Consider the following 22642-nt stretch of genomic DNA (forward strand, 5'->3'; position numbering starts at 1 on the left):
TTTTAGCCCCAGCAAAGAAATATAAGCAAAGCCCCCCATGTGGGTGCAAGCTAGGCTATCCAGCTACTCATCTATCTACATATGCATTTTGAATGCATACATTACATGGTTTCTTTCTCTTGATTCATCATGACCCTTTGTGATTGATTGTATACACATTACATATTCAAACAACGAGTAACATGGCATCAATTTCTGTCTTCTCATGGGGTCATGGTATTGAGAAAACTACGGCTCATATCATATACACTATACTCGTATATAATGTATCGTTTCACTAAAATCTCCATTGTGTTACGAAAAGAAAACTATGACAGCGATGGTATATAATGTATCGTTTCACTAAAACTGGAATGTTCAGAAGATTAAAAAGAAACTACATTGGAGTGGAATGATACACGGGCGGCCGAATGATGGTGTCATGAGTTTGTGTGCGAAAACTCACCTACAAAATGGCTCAATGACAGATTGACGGCGTGATGTAGCAGAGCCCCATGTGGAATTGGGAAGCTTGTGGAGTTTTGGAAAGGTTGGAGAAGCCAAAAGAGAGGAGAGAATTGCATGTACGTTACAATTAAAATTTTCCAGATCACATCGGCCAACACAAATTGGCAAAAATCCAATTGGCAAACAAACTCAAGGGCCCAGATTGAAGATTATCATAATCTTCCTCATTGGGTGATCGCCAGCTGTCACTCTACCCAAAGGGTCCCCAATCACCCCTGATATTCCTGATTTATTTACACCTCATGCCACTGACCACCCTGGCCTTGAATCATGCAGGCAAGAACCAACCAGAAACCTTAGCCACCTTGAAATTTTGGTTAGGGACTGTTATGCCCCTGAGATAATCAACCTGGTGAGGGCAGTGAGGTCTTTTGCTCAAAGGGAGGTTGGGTGGCGTCAATGAATAACTAAGTAATTTTGGTAATTAAGGTGGAGTAGTGGGGGTTTTTAGAAATGGAGCACGTCTATATGTTGAAGCCAAAGTCCAAAGCAATATTGTGGATTGTTTTGGAGAGACGGTTGGCTGCTACAGCAATAGTTTAATATTGAGGTGGACTTTGATAGTTTTGATTGCACTCTTCAACAAACAGGGAAGAAAGATCAGAAGGAGAGAAAGAGACATTCAACTAAGTAAGTAGAGATTAGTAGGCATGATTATTCTGAAGAGCTTCAGGAGTTCCTTGTTTGATTCAACAAGCTGAAGCATATGTGTGTTTTGAGTTGTGTGGGTTTTACAGAATTTTCATGATCAACTTTTCATGTATATATAAGATTCTTGCCTTTGTTTAGCTTGTTCTCAGGAGTATTTGAAGTTTGAGAAGAATTCGAAGATGGGTTACTGGAAAACAAAGGTGCTTCCCACAATCAAGAAGGTTTTTGAGAACAAGACCAGTGTCAAGAAGGCTGCTGCTGCTGAAGCTTGCAAGTCTTTTGATGAGTCTAAGGTTTTTGGCTACTCTTTATTTTTTCTGTAATCATAATTTTTTTTGGTTACAAGTAATCAGAATATTTTAGTTCCATCACAAATATTTAGTTTCTTGAAATGAATATATCAAACTATATCTCTGTGGTTGCAGGAGAGTTATGACAAGGAGTTTGAAGAGAAGAAATCTGACTATCAAGTAAAAGTACTTGAATTATATGAAAGTTCCTCTGCTGAACTCAAGGTTAGATACATAAAAATCTTTCAAGGAAATTAATTTAAAGATTGAACTTACCAAAATTACTGAAGTTATTAACATGTTAAATTACTATCACCTTAAAACAGACTCTGGTTAAGGAGAGGAAGGAGGCAGCTTTGAAGAAGTACTCTGCTGCAGTCGATAAGTTCCTTGAAGAGCTTTCCAAAATAGGTAACACATATGTACTCAATGATAAATTATTATATTTTTCATGTTCATATTGTGTTGGTTTGAGTTTTGTAACTCTCGAGTGTTATACTGAATCAAGTATATGAATATATGGATGTAACAGAATTTCCAGGATCAAAACCAGTCTCAGAAGCATCATCAAAGTATGGAGCTGCCTACGTCTCAGGTCCAGTGTTCTATGTGTTTGAGAAGGTCTCAACGTATATTGTGACAGAAGAGAAGGTAGAGGAGCCAACGCCAACAGAACCAACACCAGCTAAAGCCGAAGAGGAAACAAGTTCCTCAAAAGAAAAGGAGATAGTGATCGAAGAAGAGAAAAAAGAAGAGCTTGTTGAGGTGAAGAAAGAAGAAGAAGAGGTGGTGGTGGTGGAGAAGAAGAAGGAAGAGCCTGAAGCATGTGTTGAGGAAAAGCCTAAGGTTGAGGAAGCTGCTCCTGCTGCTGGAGAACCAGCTAAGCCTTGAGGACCAATCAAGGACATGATGAAGTAGTAAGACCCCAATTGTTTGTGAAAAAGTCCACTTTGGAGATTTGTTATTCTTTAAAATACCTGTAATCTATTTGGTAATATTTGTTCGTGAAGATTTTCAGAAAACTGTGTTTCAGTTTATATATCTCTCTTTGTATGTATTGGTCGATCAATCAAATGAAACCTCTGTGAATTAATATTACTATGTAATATTTCTTACAGTTCTGCAAGGAAGAATGAAAGTTCTGTTTGTTATTTATTTGTTCATTGATTGAAATATATGATCGTCCTCCACCCCAGTTTGTTTCCTGCTGTCATAAATGGAAGAGAAGAGCTCTCTCCTCTGGCTTGAAATCTGATTTGGTTGGATCTGAATGTTGTGGGCTATCATGTCACATTGTCACTATATGTCAGTGTTTGTTCATTTAATACATGTCCTACTTTCTTAATGTTATACCTAGCTAATGCATTTTGATCGGATAGGAATCCTCGCCCTTCCTTCGTTGATGGATTGTTGTTCGATATGCGATTGCTACTAGTAATAGACTAATAGTACAATAAGTAGAATGAAACATATTCTTGATCAACAATAATTTTCCACGTAAAAATGTTATAACGGAGAATTTAATAACTACCATACGTAAAGACATTAATTCCTTTCAAATGACAACTATATCTAGGGACTAGGGTTACAGAACTTAAACCGGTATTTATTTTTCGAGCTTATATTGTCACTATGTCTAATAGTCATCAGTCATGTTCATCATTTAATTATAATTATCACGTCAAAAGATACAATAACAGAAAATTTAATTCTTAACATCCGAAAAAATGACTACTCTAATCATGAACTGTCACTAACATCCACATAATAGCAAATAAAGTAATCTTTAACAACAAAAAAGATTTGAATTCCCAGTAATTTCCAAAAGCATTTCGTCTCCAATTTATGAATTTCTCTTCTTTCTTAAAGTGATGTTGGGCCATGAAATATTTGAGCCCAATGAACCAACACAAACTATAAATACAAGCCCGAAGCTCAGACTTCTAAACCGACCCGATTCACAACACTCTTCTTCTTCTCATCAATCTTCCGACTCATTATGCAACTCAGTCTTTCCAGGTACAGCCATTATCTCCATCTACGTATATCTATATGTTATGATTGTTAAACAACCAATGTTGCAATTTTAGGGCTCAATTACTTTTCCAGTTCATAAAGTTTCAATCTTTTTCAACACATTGGTGCAAAAGCAAAGGGTTATAGGGTTTAAAGATACCCTTTCGATTTTTCGATAGCTTCTTATATTCTGATCGATTTGAGTCAGTAATCTCTAATATTGCTCATGAATTTGACTCTTTTAGCTGAAGATGGAGCCAATGAGTTCATCAAACCCGAATTCTAGAAGTGCTGGTGCGGCTGAAGTGGAGGGTTTTGAGAATTCTGTCAATGAAATTTCAGCTAAAGTTAATACGGTGAGTTTTACTGCCCAGAATTTCGAAAATGATATAATGCTGATTTGGTTATGTCAGGGGATTGGTATTATGTGCTGTGCTATTGCATTCGGTTTTCACATTGATTTCACTGCCTTTTTTTTTGTCATTATAGCCTTATATTGGTTCTTTATGTATATGGTTTTGCGTTTTTTTGGCAAGTTACGTTTGTGTAGAATTTTAGAGGAATGGAGATATTGATTAGTTTTTGGTGGAGTTGCAGCTTGAGAAAAGAGTGAACGAGGTAGAGCAGTATTACTTGAGGAAAGTCAGTCAGCAACCAACCACTTCGAAGGACAGGGAGAAGCACTTTAACACCATCAAGAAGCAGCAACAAGATGCAGCACGTAGGGAAGCCGCTGCTGCAAAGAGAATGCGGGACCTGCTGAATAAGTTTACTGCTGTCTTCAAACAGGTATGCACGAATCTCATGATATAGGTCACGGGCAATGGTTGAACTTATTAGGTGTCCATTGGTGAGTATTTTTTTTTACATGTCCGGGGTTGGTTAATGGGAATGATTATTTTATATGTTTGTTAATTATGCTCACTATTGATAAAATTTTGAACTTTTTGATTTTAAAATCAACATCTAAAGTTGTTTCCTATAGGAGGGGAAACTGAGCGGATGAAGTGTTGGGAACACATTTGAATATGGATTGTGCAATCTATCTGCTGTTATCAAGTTTGAAAGATAATGCCAATTTCTCTAATCAGTTTGTTCATTTTTATCTCTACAATCACAAGCTAAACAGGAAATGTAACTTGTCCTAAAATAGATTATCTCTTAGGCAGATATTGTGTTTCAAGAAAGGCAAAACCTGAGGAGCTTGTATAATGATGAATTTTTTTTCTTGCTGCCAGAAAATTATGTGTTCCTTCATATAATATTATATTGTTGCATATGTTATATTCTTATTTTATTTTATTTATATCTAATGCTGATACTCCTGGATCTGTCTGTGAGGTTACAGACTACATATGCTTGTAGACTTTAATTTGTTCTCATGGTTTACTTTGTATATGGATTTGCTTTTCTTCTTCCAGTGTAAAGCTTTGCTGCTTCTTAAGTGATGAAAGTATTTGTCCTGGGGTTTATCTAGTTAATATATCTCTTTTGGGCAATTTGCAGATCACTCAGCACAAGTGGTCATGGCCTTTCATGACGCCTGTAGATGTTCAGAAACTGGGATTGCATGACTATCATCAAGTAAGGTCTTCTTACTCTTAAGGAAGAGCGAGTTTTTTTACCTGTTACTACGGTGTAGTTGTTATTGCATTGCTGTGGACAGTGTGGAGGTCTTGTATGATGTATACCTACTAAAAAGTAGTCCTTGTTAGAGTAGTAGAAATGAAATGTCATAGAAACTCACAGTTCCACCTTCAATTTGAATAGATCTTGTATCACAGTCTTTTGCTATTGATAGCACTATTCACTAATTGATTATTCTAATTTTTTTTCTTCATCCCTGATGATTATCAGGCTATATACATATTTGTACTACAGAATAAAAATTCCCTTTGATGGTCACCTACTTGTTTCGGTCTCTTACATTAGGTTATTGAAAAGCCCATGGACCTTGGTACAGTACAAAGGAAAATGGAAGCTGGTGGGTATAAGAGTGTTAGAGAGATATATGCTGATGTGAGGTTGACATTCAAGAATGCAATCAAATACAATGATGAAGAAGATGATGTCCATCTGATGGCTCAAACGTTGTTGGAAAAAATAGAAGAAAAATGGCAACAACTCTTGCCAAAAGTTATTGAAGAGGTAAAGCTTGGTCAATATGTGTATCTTATGGGATTCCTGGATATTGTTACCATCATGTGATAAGGAATTCATTAGTCATTTACTATATTTACTCTGACTTATGTCTTTGTAGGAGAAAAGACAAGCAGATGAGGAAGCACAGGCTCGTGTAGACATAAAACAAGCTGAGGAGGTTGCTTATGCCAGCATGGCCTGGGATCTTAGCAGTGAGGTTAGTGAGACTTCCTCCTTTCAAACGTAATAGAGCTTCTTATAGTTTGCTTCAATTCTCCTAGGCAACATTTATTGACTTGCAGAAAGCTAATCGGTAGTTTTGGTCATTTCTGATTAGTAAATTTTTTAACACATTTCTGGTCTGATTCATTTTCTTTCTGTTTAAATTATTTTCAGCTTTTTGAGATAGATGTATATTTGAAAGACCTCAGAAAAGTGGTGGTTCAGAAGTGCAGGTTTGTTCATTGGTTTAATTTTTTTTTCAATACTTTCTTATCATCAGTTATATATACTTGCAGAAATATTATAAGCACAGACAAACCTGCTAATGAAAGGATAGCATTTGGGTCTGGGATTGTACTGTGTTAGAAGCTTAATGCAATTTCCTTTAAATTCCATTTTTTCTAGGTATAGATAACTACTGTAGTTGGACAGTTCAGAAATCTGAGTACAAAATCACAGAAAACAAGTGTTGCATGAAAGTTTTAGTACACCGTTACATGTTCGTTTTCATAGCATGCTTAGTTGCATTCATTATCTTACTTAAGTTGGGTCACTGGTCTCATGTAATACATAATCACATCAAGAGTGCAAACTGGGATATGTGCCTTACTGTCTTGGGTCTTAAACTTTGAATCGGCATCATTGAATCCAATATTTTTTTTCCAGCAGCATGTCCATGTCCAGGGTACACTACTTTTATTCATTGTTTTGGCTTCTGTGAAGAAAGTATTTTGACTCTGACTTTTTGCAGGAAAATGTCTTTTGATGATAAAAGACGACTTGGAACAGCTCTCACACAGTTATCTCCTGAAGATCTCAGCAAGGCTTTGGATATAGTTGCTCAGGATAACCCTGATTTCCAAGCAACTGCACAGGAGGTGGATCTGGACATTGATACTCAGGTAATCTTTATTGCACTTGGTTGGCTGTGTCGTGATCTCAGCAATCATTTTAAGTGAATGTTGTACTGCATGCAATTGATGTTTATTTTTTGTTTTCTTTCCAGAGTGACTACACATTATGGAGGTTAAAGGTTTTTGTCAAGGATGCATTAAAACTTAAGGCCCAAGCTGCTGCACAAATTCCTGAAGCCATGGGTGGCAAGAAAGTTATTACCAACAAAAGAAATAGAGAGCCGTCGGACGCCGTTGCCAAGCCTGCCATTAAAAGGACCAAAAAGATCTCTGCTATGTAATCTTGCTTGCATGTCGTGTGACTTGATTTAGTTACTAGAAAAATCAGTGTAAATTTTGTGCAGCTTCTGACACTAATCCTGTACATCACCCTAATGTCAGAGCCATGGATCTGTTCCTGTCTAGTTATATAATATAAACAATCAAACTCTCATTTTGTGTAAAGATCATTTACATGGGCTGCTTTTCTTCTGCTGCCTACTGTTCTGCTGTCTTCTGTATGAGGTCACACTTGCCGATGGGGCAGAAGGCAACTATCACAGGCACAGGCTGCAAACTAAGCTATCATTTACATGGTCCAGTAATCTCCGCTGAGCAATGCAGACCTGAAACTTCAAAACTGCACATGCCTTCTAACAAATTGGCAAACTTAATTGGATATACTAGCACACCCATAAAGCAGAGACTCAAAGGCTTTGCTTTAGGTAGTTGAAACTTGAAACCCTCAACCTCAAGCAAACAAAGGAACATAAATCTGCATTCTGCAAGTTATACAACTGATCACATTCCATAAAATATTCACAGAAAAGATTCTAATCGATATATTTAACAAAAGAACAATAGGGACCTTAGCTCCTACTGAATATACCAAGCAAGTTGCATATCTAATACATCTTCTGAGATCTCACATGAGCAGACAATTTTACAACTTTCTACAGATCAGGGAAGAGGTACCAAAATTCATGATGATGTACCAAAATTCATGATGTAACACTAGGAAAACCTTTTGTGTTACCTTGTCTACTCCTCAGCTCTTGTTGCTGTTATTGCCTCCCAGAAACGGCATTCTAGGAATTTGTGAGCGCAAAGACTCCATGACCCTTGATGGAACTGTTTTGATTGTTGCCACATCCTTTGCTTCTAATTGAGGATCAACATCCCGCCAAAACTTGATGATCTGGAGATTCTCTTCTTCTGTCAATCTCTGGACAAGGATTTTGGAAGCATAGCCCTTCTCTCTCATTTGGAGGCATATTTCTGAAGGATTGTTTTCTGAAAGCGTGACCATATACAACCAGCCTTTCTCTGACAAAAGACTGTCGGCAACAGGTAGTATCTTATCAATCACAGCACGACCGTTCTCTCCACCAGCCCAAGCAGATGCAATCCCTTCACGACCCACTTCATCTTCAGGGGTAGGCACATAAGGTGGGTTGACAACTATTACATCAACTAATCCTGCCAGACGCTTATCAAGTCCTGATGCAATGTTAGTGTTTATCAATTCTGCATGAACCCCATGTGCTTCCATAGTTTCCTGAGTCACTCTCACTGCATGGGGATTGATATCAGTTGCAATATAGTGCCCCTCCTTTCCGAGAATAAGAGCTAGAGAAGTAATAACATAGCCACTACCACAGCCCAATTCCATGCACAATTTCGGTTGATGCTGTAACAAGTTTGCTTGATCAGCCAAAAGAGCATCTACTAAAGCAAAAGAATCATCACACGGTTCATAAACCTCTTGATGTGAGCTGACAAGGTGGATTTGGGCAGTTCTTGGGGACATCTTGTACAACACCTATCATAACAAAGTAGTTTCCAGTAACTTACATAGACACTAAAACTGATGCTACCACCATAATCAAATCTCCATATTGAAATCATCATTCTGAAGCCATTTTACCTGCCCATCACTCCATTACGCGCCTCGGATCGTAGTTCGGATCGAAAATGAAGAATCTTTAATGGTTTCCAGCTCTAGACAGCTCAATTGTCCCTAATGTGTGATCAGAAAAGTTTCTCAAAATCTCACAAAATTAGCTTCTATCTTGAAACACAATGGGGTTATACACATAGTATGCTAACACTATAACTACACTACCAATCACAGAAACAAGAAACTCTGATTCCCACAAAAAATCGAAATTTTATTATAACAACAAAATCAAAAGATCACATCTTCAATAAGTACAGGGTAAAAGTTATTCAAGAAAAACTCAAATCAACCAAATGGGTCTCTCAAATTCGATGACCAAACATCAAAACTGAACCAAAGCACATTGCTTTAGGATCTGATATAAGACATTGCATCCAAAACAAGCACTCCTTCACAAAAAGCAGACACCTTTCAACACAAAAACTAATGAAATTGACTACCTCGAAAACCCAATTGAAGACAAGAATCTGATTCTTGTGCCCTCCTCCAGTTCTCTTCTTTCTTCTGTTGGCACTCTCCTCCTCGCTCTTAAACTCTTTTAGGTTTAGAGAACCATCTCTTCACTCTGTTCACCTCAAAGCGGGAACTTTGTTGGTCATCAGCTATATGGGCCTGTGCTTTCACATCCAACCCGGCCCACTATCGGCCCAAAATACATAGCCTACCTATAAAACCGGGCAGTCCCCTCCTTTTACGCAGACGAAGGAATATATTGGCGGCAAGAGTTGTGATCGCGTTGAACGAGCAATCTGGGCTTTCATAAATCCTTAGTTTCCCGATCAATTTTCCGATCGAATTCAGACCGAATCCAACGACTCTGTTGACCCAGGTTTGCTTTGACTTTATGATCTGTTGTTTCCTCTGATTCAATTCAGTTTCCAATTTAAAAGAGGGGTTAGGGTTTTTGTTTGGATAATATAAAAATCGAAACTTGATTCTCCATAATTGTGTATTTATCGTAATTGTTTTGATTATGGTGAAATCGGAACTCGAGAAGAGCAGAGGAGGTCGGGGATTGCATGTTCGCGGGACGGAGAGAGTTGTTTTCCGGCCACCGGCGAAGAAATTAGGATTTGACGGAGGTGTTGAGAGCTTCAAAAGTAGCTATGGCTGTGAAATAAGAGATTACAGAGATGGTGGTGGTGGTAGGAGTAGGGTGAGGCGGAGAGGTGAAGAAGAGGGATATAGTGGTGGTGGTGGTTATGGAGGGAAGAGAAGCGGATGTGGAGGTTTGAAGACGGAGCCGCATTCGGTTGTTTCTGAATGGGATTGTAGTTCTTACTCTCCGGTGAAGATACGTGCTTCTGGAGAGGTGGTGAGGTCTTTGGATTCGAGAGGAGGGAGGAGTGAGATTAGTGAGAGCATGGTTTTGGAGATGGAGTATGAGTGTGACCACGCATGGTATGATAGAGAATAAGGGAGCAATGTGGCTGATATGAGTGGTGATTTGTGTTTGTTTTATGGGGATGATGAGTTTTGTCGAAAGAAGGAAGTGGAGTTGGCGAAGAGGATGGTGCAGAGAGATGGGAGTAGGATGAGCCTTGCTCGGACCAGGAGGTTGGCGCAGCGCAATGCGGATAATGCTCAGTGGGAGGACAGGCAGCTTCTGCGATCTGGTGCGGTTAGAGATACTGAGGTGCAGAATGAGTTTGATGATGAAGATGAGAGCAAAGTTATGCTTCTTGTTCATGATACAAAGCCTCCTTTCTTGGATGGTAGAGTTGTTTTTACCAAGCAAGCGGAGCCGGTTGTGCCAGTTAAGGATCCCGCATCGGATATGGCCGTGATTGCACGCAAGGGGTCTGCTCTAGTTAGGGAAATCCATCAGAAGCAGAGTTTGAATAAATCACGTCAGCGATTTTGGGAGCTTGCAGGTTCCAAACTTGGTGATATTCTTGGTGTTGAGGAAACAGCAGAGCATATTGATGCGGATACTGCTGTAGTTGGTAAAGATGGTGAAGTTGATTTTAAAGAAGATGCAAAGTTTGCTCAGCACATGAAGAATGGGGAGGCTGTTAGTGAATTCACAAAGTCAAAAACCATCTCAGAACAACGCCAGTATCTACCTATATATTCTGTGCGGGATGAGTTACTGCAGCGAATTCGAGAAAATCAGGTTATTGTAGTTGTTGGAGAAACTGGTTCTGGAAAGACAACTCAACTGACACAGTATCTGCATGAAGATGGCTACACTGTAAATGGTATAGTGGGTTGCACCCAACCAAGGCGTGTGGCAGCCATGAGTGTTGCAAAAAGAGTTAGTGAAGAGATGGAGACTGAGCTTGGTGATAAAGTTGGCTATGCAATTCGTTTTGAGGACGTGACAGGGCCAAATACTGTGATAAAATACATGACTGATGGAGTACTTATGCGTGAAACACTAAGAGATTCTGACCTTGATAAGTACTGTGTAGTTGTAATGGATGAAGCCCATGAAAGGTCACTATATACAGATGTGTTGTTTGGGATTTTGAAAAAAGTCGTTGCCCAGCGTCGTGATTTTAAGCTTATCGTGACATCTGCTACTTTAAATGCTCAGAAATTCTCAGATTTCTTTGGAGGTGCACCGATTTTTTCCATTCCTGGAAGAACATTTCCTGTAAATAAAAAATACATAGGCCCATGTGAAGATTATGTTGAAGCTGCAGTGACACAGGCCATGAAGATTCACATTGCCAGCCCTCCAGGTGATATCCTCATCTTTATGACTGGGCAAGAGGAGATTGAAGCAGCCTGTTATTCTCTTGCGCAGCGAACGGAACAACTTATCTCCTCCTCGAAGAAAGGTATGTCTAAACTCTTGATACTCCCTATGTACTCACAGCTGCCAGCTGACTTGCAAGCAAAGATATTCCAAAAGTCTGAAGATGGGGCTCGTAAGTGCATTATAGCAACAAATATTGCTGAGACATCTTTGACTGTAGATGGTATCTTTTATGTCATTGACACCGGCTATGGTAAAATGAAAGTATTCAACCCTAGGATGGGTATGGATACCCTTCAAGTATTTCCTAATAGTCGTGCTGCTGCTGACCAACGTGCTGGGCGTGCTGGTAGAACTGGGCCTGGAACATGTTATCGGCTGTACACTGAGAATGCCTACCTGAATGAGATGCTGGCCCGTCCTGTACCAGAGATTCAGCGGACGAACCTTGGCTATGTGGTCTTGTTGCTCAAGTCTCTCAAGGTTGATAACTTGCTTGATTTTGATTTCATGGACCCACCTCCCCAGGAAAATATTCTTAATTCAATGTACCACCTGTGGATCTTGGGAGCACTCGACAATGTGGGAGGTTTGACTGCCTCCGGCTGGAAAATGGTGGAGTTCCCATTGGACCCTCCACTTGCTAAGATGTTATTGATGGGTGAAAAGCTAGGATGTGTTGATGAAATTTTGACTATTGTCTCCATGCTTTCAGTGCCGTCAGTATTCTTTAGTCCCAAAGATAGGGCAGAGGAGAGCGATGCTGCTCGGGAGAAATTTTCAGTCCCTGAGTCTGACCACCTGACATTGTATAATGTTTATCAACAGTGGAAACAACATCAGTATCGGGGGGACTGGTGCAGTGACCATTTTTTGCATGTTAAAGGGTTACAAAAAGCTAGACAGGTTAGGTCCCAGCTGCTAGAGATTCTGAAGAAGTTGAAAATTCCGCTCACATCTTGTTGGCCAGATACTGACATTGTGAGGAAAGCTATTTGCTCAGCATACTTTCAAAATGCAGCAAAGTTTAAGGGTGTGGGTGAGTATGTTAATTGCCGGACTGGGATACCATGCCATTTACACCCAAGCAGTGCCCTTTATGGCATGGGCTGTACCCCGGAGTATGTGGTTTATCATGAACTGATTTTGACAGCAAAGGAGTATATGCCGTGTGTCACAGCAGTGGATCCACAATGGTTGGCTGATTGGGGACCCATGTTCTTTTCTGTAAAGGAGTCGGATACATCAGTATTGCAGAGTAAGAAGAGACAGCTGGAAGAAAAAACAGCTATGGAGGAGGAAATGGAGAATCTGAGAAAGGCTCAAGCACGGGCAGATGCAGAAAGCAAGCGGATGGAGAGGGAAAAGAGGTCTAAACAGCAGCAGCAAGTCTCGTTGGTGGGTTTGCACCAGGGCTCTTCTACATATTTCAGGCCAAAGAAACTTGGCTTGTAAATGTAATTATAGGTTATGCAGTTACTGGTTTATGATTCAGTCCTCATTTCTGAAAGCACAGTTGCAACATGTTGAAAAACAACAGTATTTTTTTGCCACTGAAATCTTCAATTGCCTGCTTATTTTTGGAGATCACATATTGCACTTTGCAAAATGGGTGAATAATGCAAATACTAATTTTGTATGCGCAAGATTGATCTTATTTCATTCTGTTTTTATCATGATTTCCTAAACCTCTACGATTATAATTTAATGTTGATGTTTGGAGAAGATGGCTGGGGACTTCAAGATTGAAATGTTCAAATGGCAGAGTTTCTGGTAGCTTTTCGGTTGGACGCTTATATTTCTTTCAGTTAGCTGTCAATTTGTAGCCGTTGCAACTTGCAAGGTAGCTAGATACACTATTCGATCCTCAATTAGATGTCTTATTCGATAAAACAGAACATAATTGTTTGTGAGAGCCTTGATTATGAACTATGTAACTGCAGTATTAAGAGTTTCAGCTTGTGTTTTCCTCTCATGGGAGGTTCATCCATTCAAAAGTTAAGTTTCAGTGTTGGCACATATCTAGTTAGGAAAAATTTACCAAAATATATTTGGTTCAATTGGTTGTGTGATTTAGCACATGTTTAGTTCATCTGTACTCTTATTCCTATTGGAACTAGGTAATGATGTCGCCTATATAAAAGTCATCCAACGTGTGTTGACAATAATGAACCATTAGGCCTTCAGGAAGGTGCCTAAGTTTAGTGAGTTGGTGTGGCGTGTATCTGTGATTCTATTGATATAAAAGTTGGAGATTGGGTTGACGAGTTCAATGGTGAAGAGTGAAGACTTTGAGTTCTGGAAGGGTCAGATAGAAGACTACATATGTGTTACTGGTTTTAAACTCCCTCTTTCTGGAGTAGAACCAGAAAGTATGGACGATGCAGAGTGGAGACTCCTCGATAGAATGGTCGTCAGAACCTGTAGAGCGGATTTGTTGAAGAGCATTGCTACTGTAACAGCGGACGAGAACACTGCGGTTGGCCTTATGGCCACTCTGAGATACCTGTATGAGCTGAAACCTACTGTGATCAATCAGGTCCGTTTTAACTGTCTCAGCAAGATGGCAGAAGGTGCTTCTGTAGTTGAGCATCTGGGCAAATTCAACGCCATTATTCATCAACTGTCCTTGATAAATATCGATTTTGATGAGAGGACAAGGGCTTTGATGGTGTTGTGTTCTTTGCCATGCCAGATAGTTGGAATGATTTCGAAACTGTTGTGACTCTCTGCAGGAAAGAACAAGCTCATGTATACTGATGTCAGGAGTTTGGTTTTGACTGAAGAGAGTCGCAGGAGATATTCAAGTGAATTCTCAGGTTATCTTGGCTCAAAGGGAAAAAGGATTTCATAGCCGCGGTAGATCAAGTCCAGGAATCACATGTACTAAAGAACGAACATGTACTAAAATGCAACAAGGACGATTTACTCCGATCCTACATATATTTTTGATTTTTTCAAATAACGTTTGAATTCGTTATGTGCAGCATCACAAAACTTCTAAACTATAGTACAGTATGAATCGTATGATACATTATTGGTAAATGCAACATTGCAAGTGTGACGTAATTCACGAAAGAAACAAGACCTTAAAGTTTAGGGTTTACAATAGATATGACTCATATGAGAGGTGCGACTGTAAAGGTTTGATAGCTTCCATCCTAAATATTGCAGACCTACAGAGGTGGCGAATTGTACCCTAGAAAACGGTGAGGAAGAAGAGGTGGACGTTGTTGATTACGGAGGAATCCCAGGTAATAGTACTTCTTTTGAAAATCTTGGTTTGGGATTTGGTCATTTATACGATTTGATAGAATCTGAAGTTTTAAGTATGAGATCATACTATTCTTTGTTATTCTTTTTTGAGTTTTCCCCTGCAACTCTGTTTCACTCCCCTTCTTTTGTCTGTGTCAATTCCTGAATTCACTAATCAAGTCCTATTAGCATGCTGGGGTTTACAGATTTGACAAAAGCACAATTGAATATGAACAAATCTAAACAGTACAGAACAGACAATTTCACATCATTTGGTAATGAAATGTTATGATGACACAATAATACAAACGAAGCACTGCCACTTTTACAGTAACCTTGACCAGTTCACTTTTGGTTGCCATTGATGACCACAACAGAACTAGCTCCAATCTAACAAAATACAAGAACAAGGAAAAGATGCTACGTTAACCACTCATAGAGAAACCAATCAGAAAAGAAGAAGAAGAAGGACAGTGAAGGCTAGCTACATCTATCTATACCATTAATCACCCATACTTTCTCACCTAGAACAAAAATTTATCTATTTATGCAGTCATGAAGTTTTAGTTTTTGGCTCATCACCATAATATTGCTCCATGAAGCCATTCTTTCATTGCATGTGAAATGTGTTTGGCTGCTTAGCTTGTGCGAGCATCTGAACAACTTCTCTCATGGTTGGCCTCTCCACACTCTGCTCTTGAACACATAACACTGCTACAAAGAACACCTGCATTGCTTCATCCAAAGGAACGCTTCCTAGCCGTTGATCTAGGATCTTAATCACCCCTTCTTTGCGCGAGTCAGTCTGTACCTTAGTCCATTGAACAATGTCCATGCCCTCTTCTCCGAAACCCCCTACTGGCCTCCTCCCTGTGATCAGTTCCAATAGTACCACCCCAAAGCTATACACATCGCTCTTCTCATCAACTCTCAATGTGTATGCATATTCTGTGTAATAAAATACAGTGACATTAATCTCATTTTAAACTCCAACATATATAAGACACATAAATTGATGACAGAAGTGTGACTGTTTTATATCACATTGGAGTAAAACTACATTACTTGAGTAAAGCAGGAGTGTGTGGATAAAAGCAAAAGGTAAATGGGGTTTATATCCTATTGTCCTATATAGCTAAATTCTTTACAGTTGTTTGTAACCCTTTCTAGGGTTTAGGGAAAGTAAAGCTTAGATCCCAATCAAGATTCTTAATGGGTATGCTCAGCCTCTGGTGTTTTGTGGATTTTGCTGTTGGGATTTCTGGATTTTGGTCAAAAAGGTTTATGTTTGATTGGGCTGGATGAAATGGGTTTATAGTTTCAAGACATGCAAAAGTTCATAGCACAATACTGTGTGTGAGAGAGAGCAATTGGAAAAAGCAAAAGATGAAAATTCCTGTGTGAGTGGAGCTTTTACCAATCTTGGCATGGCAGAGCCACTTACCACCTTAGTCCAAAGTAAAGTATCTAGTATGCTAGAATTGATGTAGCAGTTCAAAAAAAAGAATGAGAAAAATATGTTCAAGCTGAAGAAATGAACCAATTTTAACCAATTATTAATTCAACCTGTCATTGTTGAAGCTACCTGACTTATTTCACCTAGCTAGTCAGAATAAACATTTGGAATATGCTTCATTACCCTATCTAAGTGCTGCATCAAGTAGGTGTATTGAGCTATAGGCCTATTTAGCAGGTTATTATTGAATTATATGAAGCATAGTACTGTGTCTGAAATGTAATGTACCTGGAGCAATGTAACCATATGAGCCAGCAATTGCAGACATGCATTCTGATGTTCCAGTGTCCTGCAAGAACTTGGCGAGCCCGAAATCTGCTACATGAGCCTCGAACTCCGAGTTGAGCAAAATGTTGTTGGACTTGACATCCCTATGTAGAATCAAAGGGGAACAATCATGGTGCAAGTAACAAAGCCCTTTTGCTGCTTCAATGGCTATGTTAAGCCTAGTCTCCCATTTAAGATATCCACCTCTCTTCCCATGCAAAACTTCACCCAAGCTGCCGTTCGGCATGTACTCATAGACAAGCAGATTGGTCTCTTTGTTGGAGCAAAATGCTAGCAACCGGACAATGTTCCGGTGCCTGATTTTCCCAAGTGTCTGAATTTCTGCAGAGAGGCCATTATCATGAGAAGAGCCTTTGTTAATCCCCAACAGCTTCTTAACAGCTACTTGCTCGCCGCTTAACATTGTTCCTCTATATACAATCCCAGCTCCACCTCTCCCTATAATATTGTTGTCCTTAATGCACTCCAAAATGTCTTCACTACCAAATTCTAGCTTCTGGAAGGCGGTAAGCTTCCATGTATTTGAATTCTTCCTCACCTTTCTGGTCTTTATGATTGCAAAGGTTGCAAACACAAATGAACACAACAAGAGGCCTAATGCAAAGACAAGCTTAAATTTCCCTAGGACTTGAGACCTTGTACCATTTTGGTTGTGGGACTCTAATGGTGAGTTTGAAGAGTAGTTGCAAGGATTTACTGAAGAGTCACATAAATCAGGGTTGCCTAGAAAAGATGTGGAGTTAAAGAATAAGTATTGACCTGTTTGTGGTACTGAACCTGAGAAACTATTGTGGGAAAAATCAGCAGAGGTTAAACTCTTCAAGGACCCAAGTTCTCTTGGCAGGCTCTGGTTTAAGTGGTTCCATGACACGTTGAAGTAATTCAGTATGTGAATTTGAACAACTTGAGGTGGAATTGGACCAGAAAGTTGGTTTTGGCTCAAATCTAGATAAGTCAGCAAGGTACAATTTCCAATTTCTGGTGGAATGCTGCCTGAAAAATTGTTTCTGCTCATATCCAACTTCAGAACATTTTTCAACCGGCCTATGTCGGATGGAATTTCACCAGTAAATTTGTTTCCACTTAGCAGAAGAATCTGCAAGCTAGAGAAATTTCCGATAGATGCAGGAGGTGACCCCGATAAGCGATTGCTTGAAAGATTTAGCTGTGAAAGCTTTGAGGGTACTTGGCTTTTTTCCTGCATATCAAGTCGACCACTTAGATAATTATTCTGCAGCTCCATAAGAGTGAGCTCAGGCAAGTACAGAAACCCTCTTGGAATTGATCCACTCAGGTAATTCTGCCCCAACCTAACTCGTACTAGAGTGTCACATTCACCAAGATCATCAGGTAGAGGCCCAAACAGGAAGTTGTTGAGCAGAATTAAAATCTTCAGCTTCCTTCCAAAGCAAAGAGATTTTGGGACTTCCCCAGTGAGCTTATTAGTAGACAGATCAAGCTCAACCAGTTTACCATTCTGACCAAGCTTTAAAGGAATTGCTCCAGTGAAATTGTTTTGCCACAGCTTCAAGACCTGCAGGTTAGGTAGGTCAGCAATTTCATGAGGGATTCCTCCATGAAACTTGTTGATGAACAAGTTCAAGAGAGTAAGCTCGCGGAGGGCTGAGAACTCAACAGGGATGTCTCCCGTTAGTGCATTGTTTGAGAGATCAAGAGACCTCAAGCTACTCAAGTTCCCAAGCTGAGCAGGAATGGAACCACTGAGCTGATTGGTTTGCAAGAACAAAGTGTCTAGCTTCTTAAGATTTCCCAGCTCAGGTGGGATTGAGCCCTCCAAACCACAGCTTGCAAGGTCTAAGTGGAATAGATTGGCCAGTTTACCAATCTCAGATGGGATACCTCCATCGAAATCATTGAAGTACCCCAAGAACAGCTGATTGAGGCTAGTAAGATTGCCAAGCTCACTTGGTATGAAACCACTGAGATCATTGCCTGCAACTGAGAGATAATTCAGCTGTGACATATTTCCATAACTTGGAGGGATGCTGCCACTGAAGTAATTTCCTCCGAAGTCTAAGCGCTTCAGCTTAGGAAGCTGAGTGACACCTAATGGGAGTGAACCATTGAAGTCATTGTTGTAAGCATCAAGCAATATGAGCTCCTTTAGCTGAGCAAATTCCCAGTCTAAGCTTCCACCAAAGCCATTGTTGGATATGTTGAGGTATTGAAGCCTCGGAAGCTTGTGAATTCCAGCTGGGAAACTACCTGAAAAATCATTCCCAGACACTGAGAGATTGACAAGAGTTCTCAGTTCTGTGATGACAGGTGAAAGAGAACCGGAGAGGTTGTAATTCGATATGTCCAAGGAAACTACTGATCTACTGAGGTTGTCACATTTGATACCAGCCCAAGAGCAGAGGAACTTATAGTTTGATACATTCCAGCTACTAAGAGAAGGATCTGAGGCTTCAAAACCTTGTTTGAGAGAAACCAAGATGGAAGCTTGTCTCCTAAGAGACTGATCATGTGAACAAACACAATGGAAGCAAATGAAGAACACCAGAAGAGAGGAGAGGACGACAGACTTCATCTCAGAACTGGATTTTGGAAGGGTGATGGATTAGAGAAGCTGAGTTCTACAGAAACAGATTGTTTTCATTGATTTATGACCTTGATTTCACTCACATACACAAAGCAGACATATAGAAATAGAAGGCCTTGGGTGCTGTTAAACTTTGGCTAGTAATATTTTTAGTTATGTGACACAGTATTTTTGGTTTCATCTCCAACTTTATAAAAAGGAAAAGCAAAAGCAGCACTTGCATTTGCATTTGCTGAATTGCATATAAAGATTCATAACAGCAGACCGTTTGATCAACCAATATTTAAAATTCTTTTTACCTTTGGAGCCGAATGACATAATTGGCCTCACTTTGCTTTGCCTATAATTGAATCTGATTGAGGATGAACAGAACCCAGAAATAGAATATCCAATACCTGAGTAGGTCAATGACCCAAGTGAAAACTGAAAGTAACTATTATGAGCAGGAATAACTTCATCAGGTGACGAATTTGATATAGATTGCCACTGATCTTTGTTTGAGCTATAATTAACCCTTAAAATGATGAAGCTATATATATCGAACTATGTCCAGGGCAGTGATGTCATCTGATCCAACATTAAAATTAAAATAGGAAAAACAAGAAAAAGGAGGAGAAGATATCAATAATGTATATTGAACTTGTGATGAACCTTGTATCCCGGCTTTTCTTCAGGTCTCACTTTGTTCTTTGATGGGATACTTTAACTCTGTGTATGCTATGTAAATTCCTTCCATATTGATTCAGATAGCTGGATGTTCATCTTACCAAAGCTAATGCTTTATGTTTCAAGAACAGCCTGAACTGGATAGCTATCTATGTTATCCATTTTCTTCTCTTTAATGTGGTCTTATTTTCGTAATTATCATACTAAGGGACATTTAAGGCTCACGCATGGAAAATAAATCAGTCTAGCAGTGTAACTTTTTATTATTATTATTATTATTATTATTTAAAAAAAAAACATGTTTTCTACTATCTGGCCCCATTATTCCGTGAAGATTACTTTTCGATTCAGAATTTGCGTCATGGTTTTCTGAGACAATTAGTTGAAAACCTAGCTAAGTCTCTTTCAGACATCTTTAGGAATAGCATTTTGCCCCCATACGTGGCATGCATAACCACATGAGCTCCTCAGTACGTTAGACGTACGCATACGTAGACGGTTCCACTACAATCGATCACATTGCATTTGCATTGCAGCATAAGAAGAAAACAAATATGAAATTAAGAATGCAGGGGCTAGTCTGCTAGAATTTCTCTATGAGTTTGATTAACTTTGTATTATATATTTACATATACATGAAATTTGGACTTCGATGGCTGCAACGAACATTAATGAGGCGGGCTTTATGTGTATAATGATGAACAATAATTATGATCCAAGAATCAACTTGGGTTGTGCAGATAGAAATCATAGAAACACCATTATTCTTTGCTTTTAAAGTGGACACATGAATCGGGTCTTTTAGACCATCTCCATTCTTCCTCTGTTATTTGATAGAAATAGTCAAATAGATATTACTATCAGAGCTAAACTATTCTTGAGAGGGAGCCCTCTTCCCTCTTTTACTTTATACCAGAACGTGAGAAAAGATAAAGCATATATGGATTGATTCTGATCGAAGTAGTGTTGTTGGGATTCATCACCGGTACTTTAATCTCTGCTGCCTTCTCTTTGTTTGTGGACCTTGAATCTTCTTCTTTATTTTTATCTAGTCAATACGTCGAGGACTATATGTCCACAGGAAGCACAGTTATGAATGAAGTGAAAGCCTGGTTTCGTGTTGCTGTATGTCGACCATGGCCGCCTGAGAGTTTACGAGCATCTAGGGCAACCCCATTTTAGCTATGAATCGAAGCTAAGTAGTCTTTCATATTAATTTTCACCTGAAATCAAGGACTCTAGCTAGGGCGCGGTGAAAGCTATATGTATATATATAAATTATACAAGAACTGCAAAAAGATTTTTTTATTTTTTATTTTTGTTTATAAACCTAAAACGCTATCTCCTTGACGAAAGAGCCGCCACAACAACAATTGTCATAGTCATCCCATCCGGTGAGGCTTGCCTCGTTGTTGCCGCTAGACATGTGTCTTTAATTTGGAGTCATTTGTCTTTGTGGATCTGTGATGGTTTGATTTAGTTGTGTTTCGTCGGATCAGTTCCGGGCGTGGCACGAGAGGATGCTCTGTTTCTTGACGGCGACATAGGCGTTGTTTCTTCATCATAGTGGTGATGATACTCTTGGGGCACATGACTTCTCTCTTTGGAGTGGTTTGGTAATCATAGAGTCTCTTCTTCTCATTCGGGTAGTGGGGAGACATGCGATCTGATCTCCTGAATGGCCGGCTTCTTCTGGACAGTTGGGGTCATGGACCAATGCGGCGGTGGGATTGTGCTCGAAGAAGTGGAGTTTGTAACAAGGTTGGATCAACTGTTGGGCTTAGGGTTTTGTTTTTCTGTGTGCCTTGTGGACTTCATATATTATGTTAGCCCTTAGTTTTTATTTTCTCTAATAATGCTTCTCATTTCGGGTAGGTGTGTAGGGGGTTTCAAATATATATATATATATATTTCTTGATTTATGGTTAGTGTTTACACAGGGTGGCTTGTCATCTTTATGTATGACGCTTGTGGTTGTCAATGAGTTTTGAGCTTGAATCGCCCGTAAACTAAATGAATTCGTTTTATTATTATTATTATTATTTATTTTTTTTAAAGCAAGGAATGAAACGGCGCGCGAGGTTGCTTTGGCTTAAAGATAACACAATAATTGATCATGTCGCCATAAAGAGCACAATGCGATGTAGCATGAACTGATTTGCTAGGTGGGAATGACATGTAGAATCAGTTTTGAGATAAGAAATACAAAGAATAAAATGAATATAGTCAATATACTCATTGAGACTCCCACACTATGGTGACATTTTCTGAGTGAATACGTACGGTGATCGATTCATGGCTTCTACATATGTTGATGATGCTGCTGGGTTGTATATGGTCCTTCATGATTAGCTACCAGAGGAATCTTCGCTGCTCCCGTTTAGCTATCCATGTTAGTTATCTGGATCAAAGTTTTGGCTTGCAGAGTTGCAGATATAATAATGACACCCTAAAGTCACCAAGATTAACTTATTCAATTCTTGATGATCGATGTTCACAAGGGTTTTTGGATAGATAAACAGCTTATATTGTAAACATCTTAATTTACTGTTTTGTTTACATAAATTGCTTGTAAACATCTTTACATTCAAGCTTGCATATAAGAATGAACGTACTCTTATCAACTTCATGCATGTATATATGCTGATATGCACCACTTAATCGTAATCTATGGGTAAACTACTAAATGCATGCGGCTAGCTAGGAGCTTCAGCGACGATAAAGAAGAGGGTAACGAAGATGCTTGTTGATTCCTAAATAACTATGAAACTTTTAAGTTTACACCAAGATTATGATAGCATGTTATTCAAGAACGATCAAGATATACTTTGTCAATGTTATGAATTGAAGCTGAGTTATCTGAGTAAAAGAAAAAATAGACTACAGATAAAAGATATCTAGGGTTTTTGTGTACGACCGAAGTAGGCCAAGACATGCGCGCAAAGAGGAAAGCATGCATGAAAGTGATG

General features: G+C 39.2%; 6 protein-coding genes across 8 annotated transcripts; 4 read left to right on the forward strand and 2 right to left on the reverse strand.

Moving 5' to 3' along the window:
• The first annotated feature begins 970 nt into the window (after positions 1 to 970).
• Positions 971 to 2601, forward strand: LOC126786569 (plasma membrane-associated cation-binding protein 1). Its single transcript, XM_050512418.1, has 5 exons — positions 971 to 1137; positions 1297 to 1451; positions 1584 to 1673; positions 1775 to 1859; positions 1981 to 2601. The coding sequence occupies exons 2-5, from the start codon at positions 1338 to 1340 to the stop codon at positions 2337 to 2339; spliced, it is 648 nt and encodes a 215-aa protein (XP_050368375.1). The 5' UTR covers positions 971 to 1137; positions 1297 to 1337; the 3' UTR covers positions 2340 to 2601.
• Positions 2602 to 3407: 806 nt separating this feature from the next.
• On the forward strand, positions 3408 to 7420 carry LOC126786092 (transcription factor GTE1-like). The gene is made up of 9 exons (XM_050511803.1): positions 3408 to 3467; positions 3710 to 3820; positions 4062 to 4253; positions 4971 to 5048; positions 5397 to 5612; positions 5725 to 5823; positions 6003 to 6061; positions 6580 to 6730; positions 6835 to 7420. Exons 2-9 carry the CDS (start codon positions 3716 to 3718, stop codon positions 7021 to 7023), a joined length of 1089 nt encoding a protein of 362 aa, XP_050367760.1. The 5' UTR covers positions 3408 to 3467; positions 3710 to 3715; the 3' UTR covers positions 7024 to 7420.
• Positions 7421 to 7474: 54 nt separating this feature from the next.
• Positions 7475 to 9220, reverse strand: LOC126786093 (uncharacterized). Of its 3 annotated transcripts, XM_050511806.1 has the most exons (4): positions 9122 to 9220; positions 8649 to 8741; positions 7758 to 8543; positions 7475 to 7503 (listed from the first exon to the last, which is right to left on the reverse strand). In XM_050511806.1, exon 3 carries the CDS (start codon positions 8529 to 8531, stop codon positions 7770 to 7772), a length of 762 nt encoding a protein of 253 aa, XP_050367763.1. In that variant the 5' UTR covers positions 8532 to 8543; positions 8649 to 8741; positions 9122 to 9220; the 3' UTR covers positions 7475 to 7503; positions 7758 to 7769. The 3 variants fall into 3 exon arrangements, with proteins under 3 accessions (XP_050367763.1, XP_050367761.1, XP_050367762.1); XM_050511804.1 differs by lacking the exon at positions 7475 to 7503 and having other exon boundaries at positions 7530 to 8543; XM_050511805.1 differs by lacking the exon at positions 7475 to 7503 and having other exon boundaries at positions 7530 to 8543; positions 8649 to 9157.
• Positions 9221 to 9430: 210 nt separating this feature from the next.
• LOC126787783 (uncharacterized) lies at positions 9431 to 10098 on the forward strand. The gene has a single exon (XM_050513683.1). It carries the CDS (start codon positions 9655 to 9657, stop codon positions 10096 to 10098), a length of 444 nt encoding a protein of 147 aa, XP_050369640.1. The 5' UTR covers positions 9431 to 9654.
• A 3-nt stretch (positions 10099 to 10101) lies between these two features.
• Positions 10102 to 13024, forward strand: LOC126787782 (pre-mRNA-splicing factor ATP-dependent RNA helicase DEAH7-like). Its single transcript, XM_050513682.1, has one exon. It carries the CDS (start codon positions 10117 to 10119, stop codon positions 12838 to 12840), a length of 2724 nt encoding a protein of 907 aa, XP_050369639.1. The 5' UTR covers positions 10102 to 10116; the 3' UTR covers positions 12841 to 13024.
• Positions 13025 to 14945: 1921 nt separating this feature from the next.
• LOC126786109 (leucine-rich repeat receptor-like serine/threonine-protein kinase BAM3) lies at positions 14946 to 19186 on the reverse strand. The gene is made up of 2 exons (XM_050511824.1): positions 16385 to 19186; positions 14946 to 15588 (listed from the first exon to the last, which is right to left on the reverse strand). The coding sequence occupies exons 1-2, from the start codon at positions 18993 to 18995 to the stop codon at positions 15251 to 15253; spliced, it is 2949 nt and encodes a 982-aa protein (XP_050367781.1). The 5' UTR covers positions 18996 to 19186; the 3' UTR covers positions 14946 to 15250.
• Positions 19187 to 22642: the final 3456 nt, after the last annotated feature.

This window comes from Argentina anserina, chromosome 3 (assembly GCF_933775445.1).
Source record: "Argentina anserina chromosome 3, drPotAnse1.1, whole genome shotgun sequence".
In the NCBI taxonomy this organism is placed as follows: Eukaryota; Viridiplantae; Streptophyta; class Magnoliopsida; order Rosales; family Rosaceae; genus Argentina; species Argentina anserina.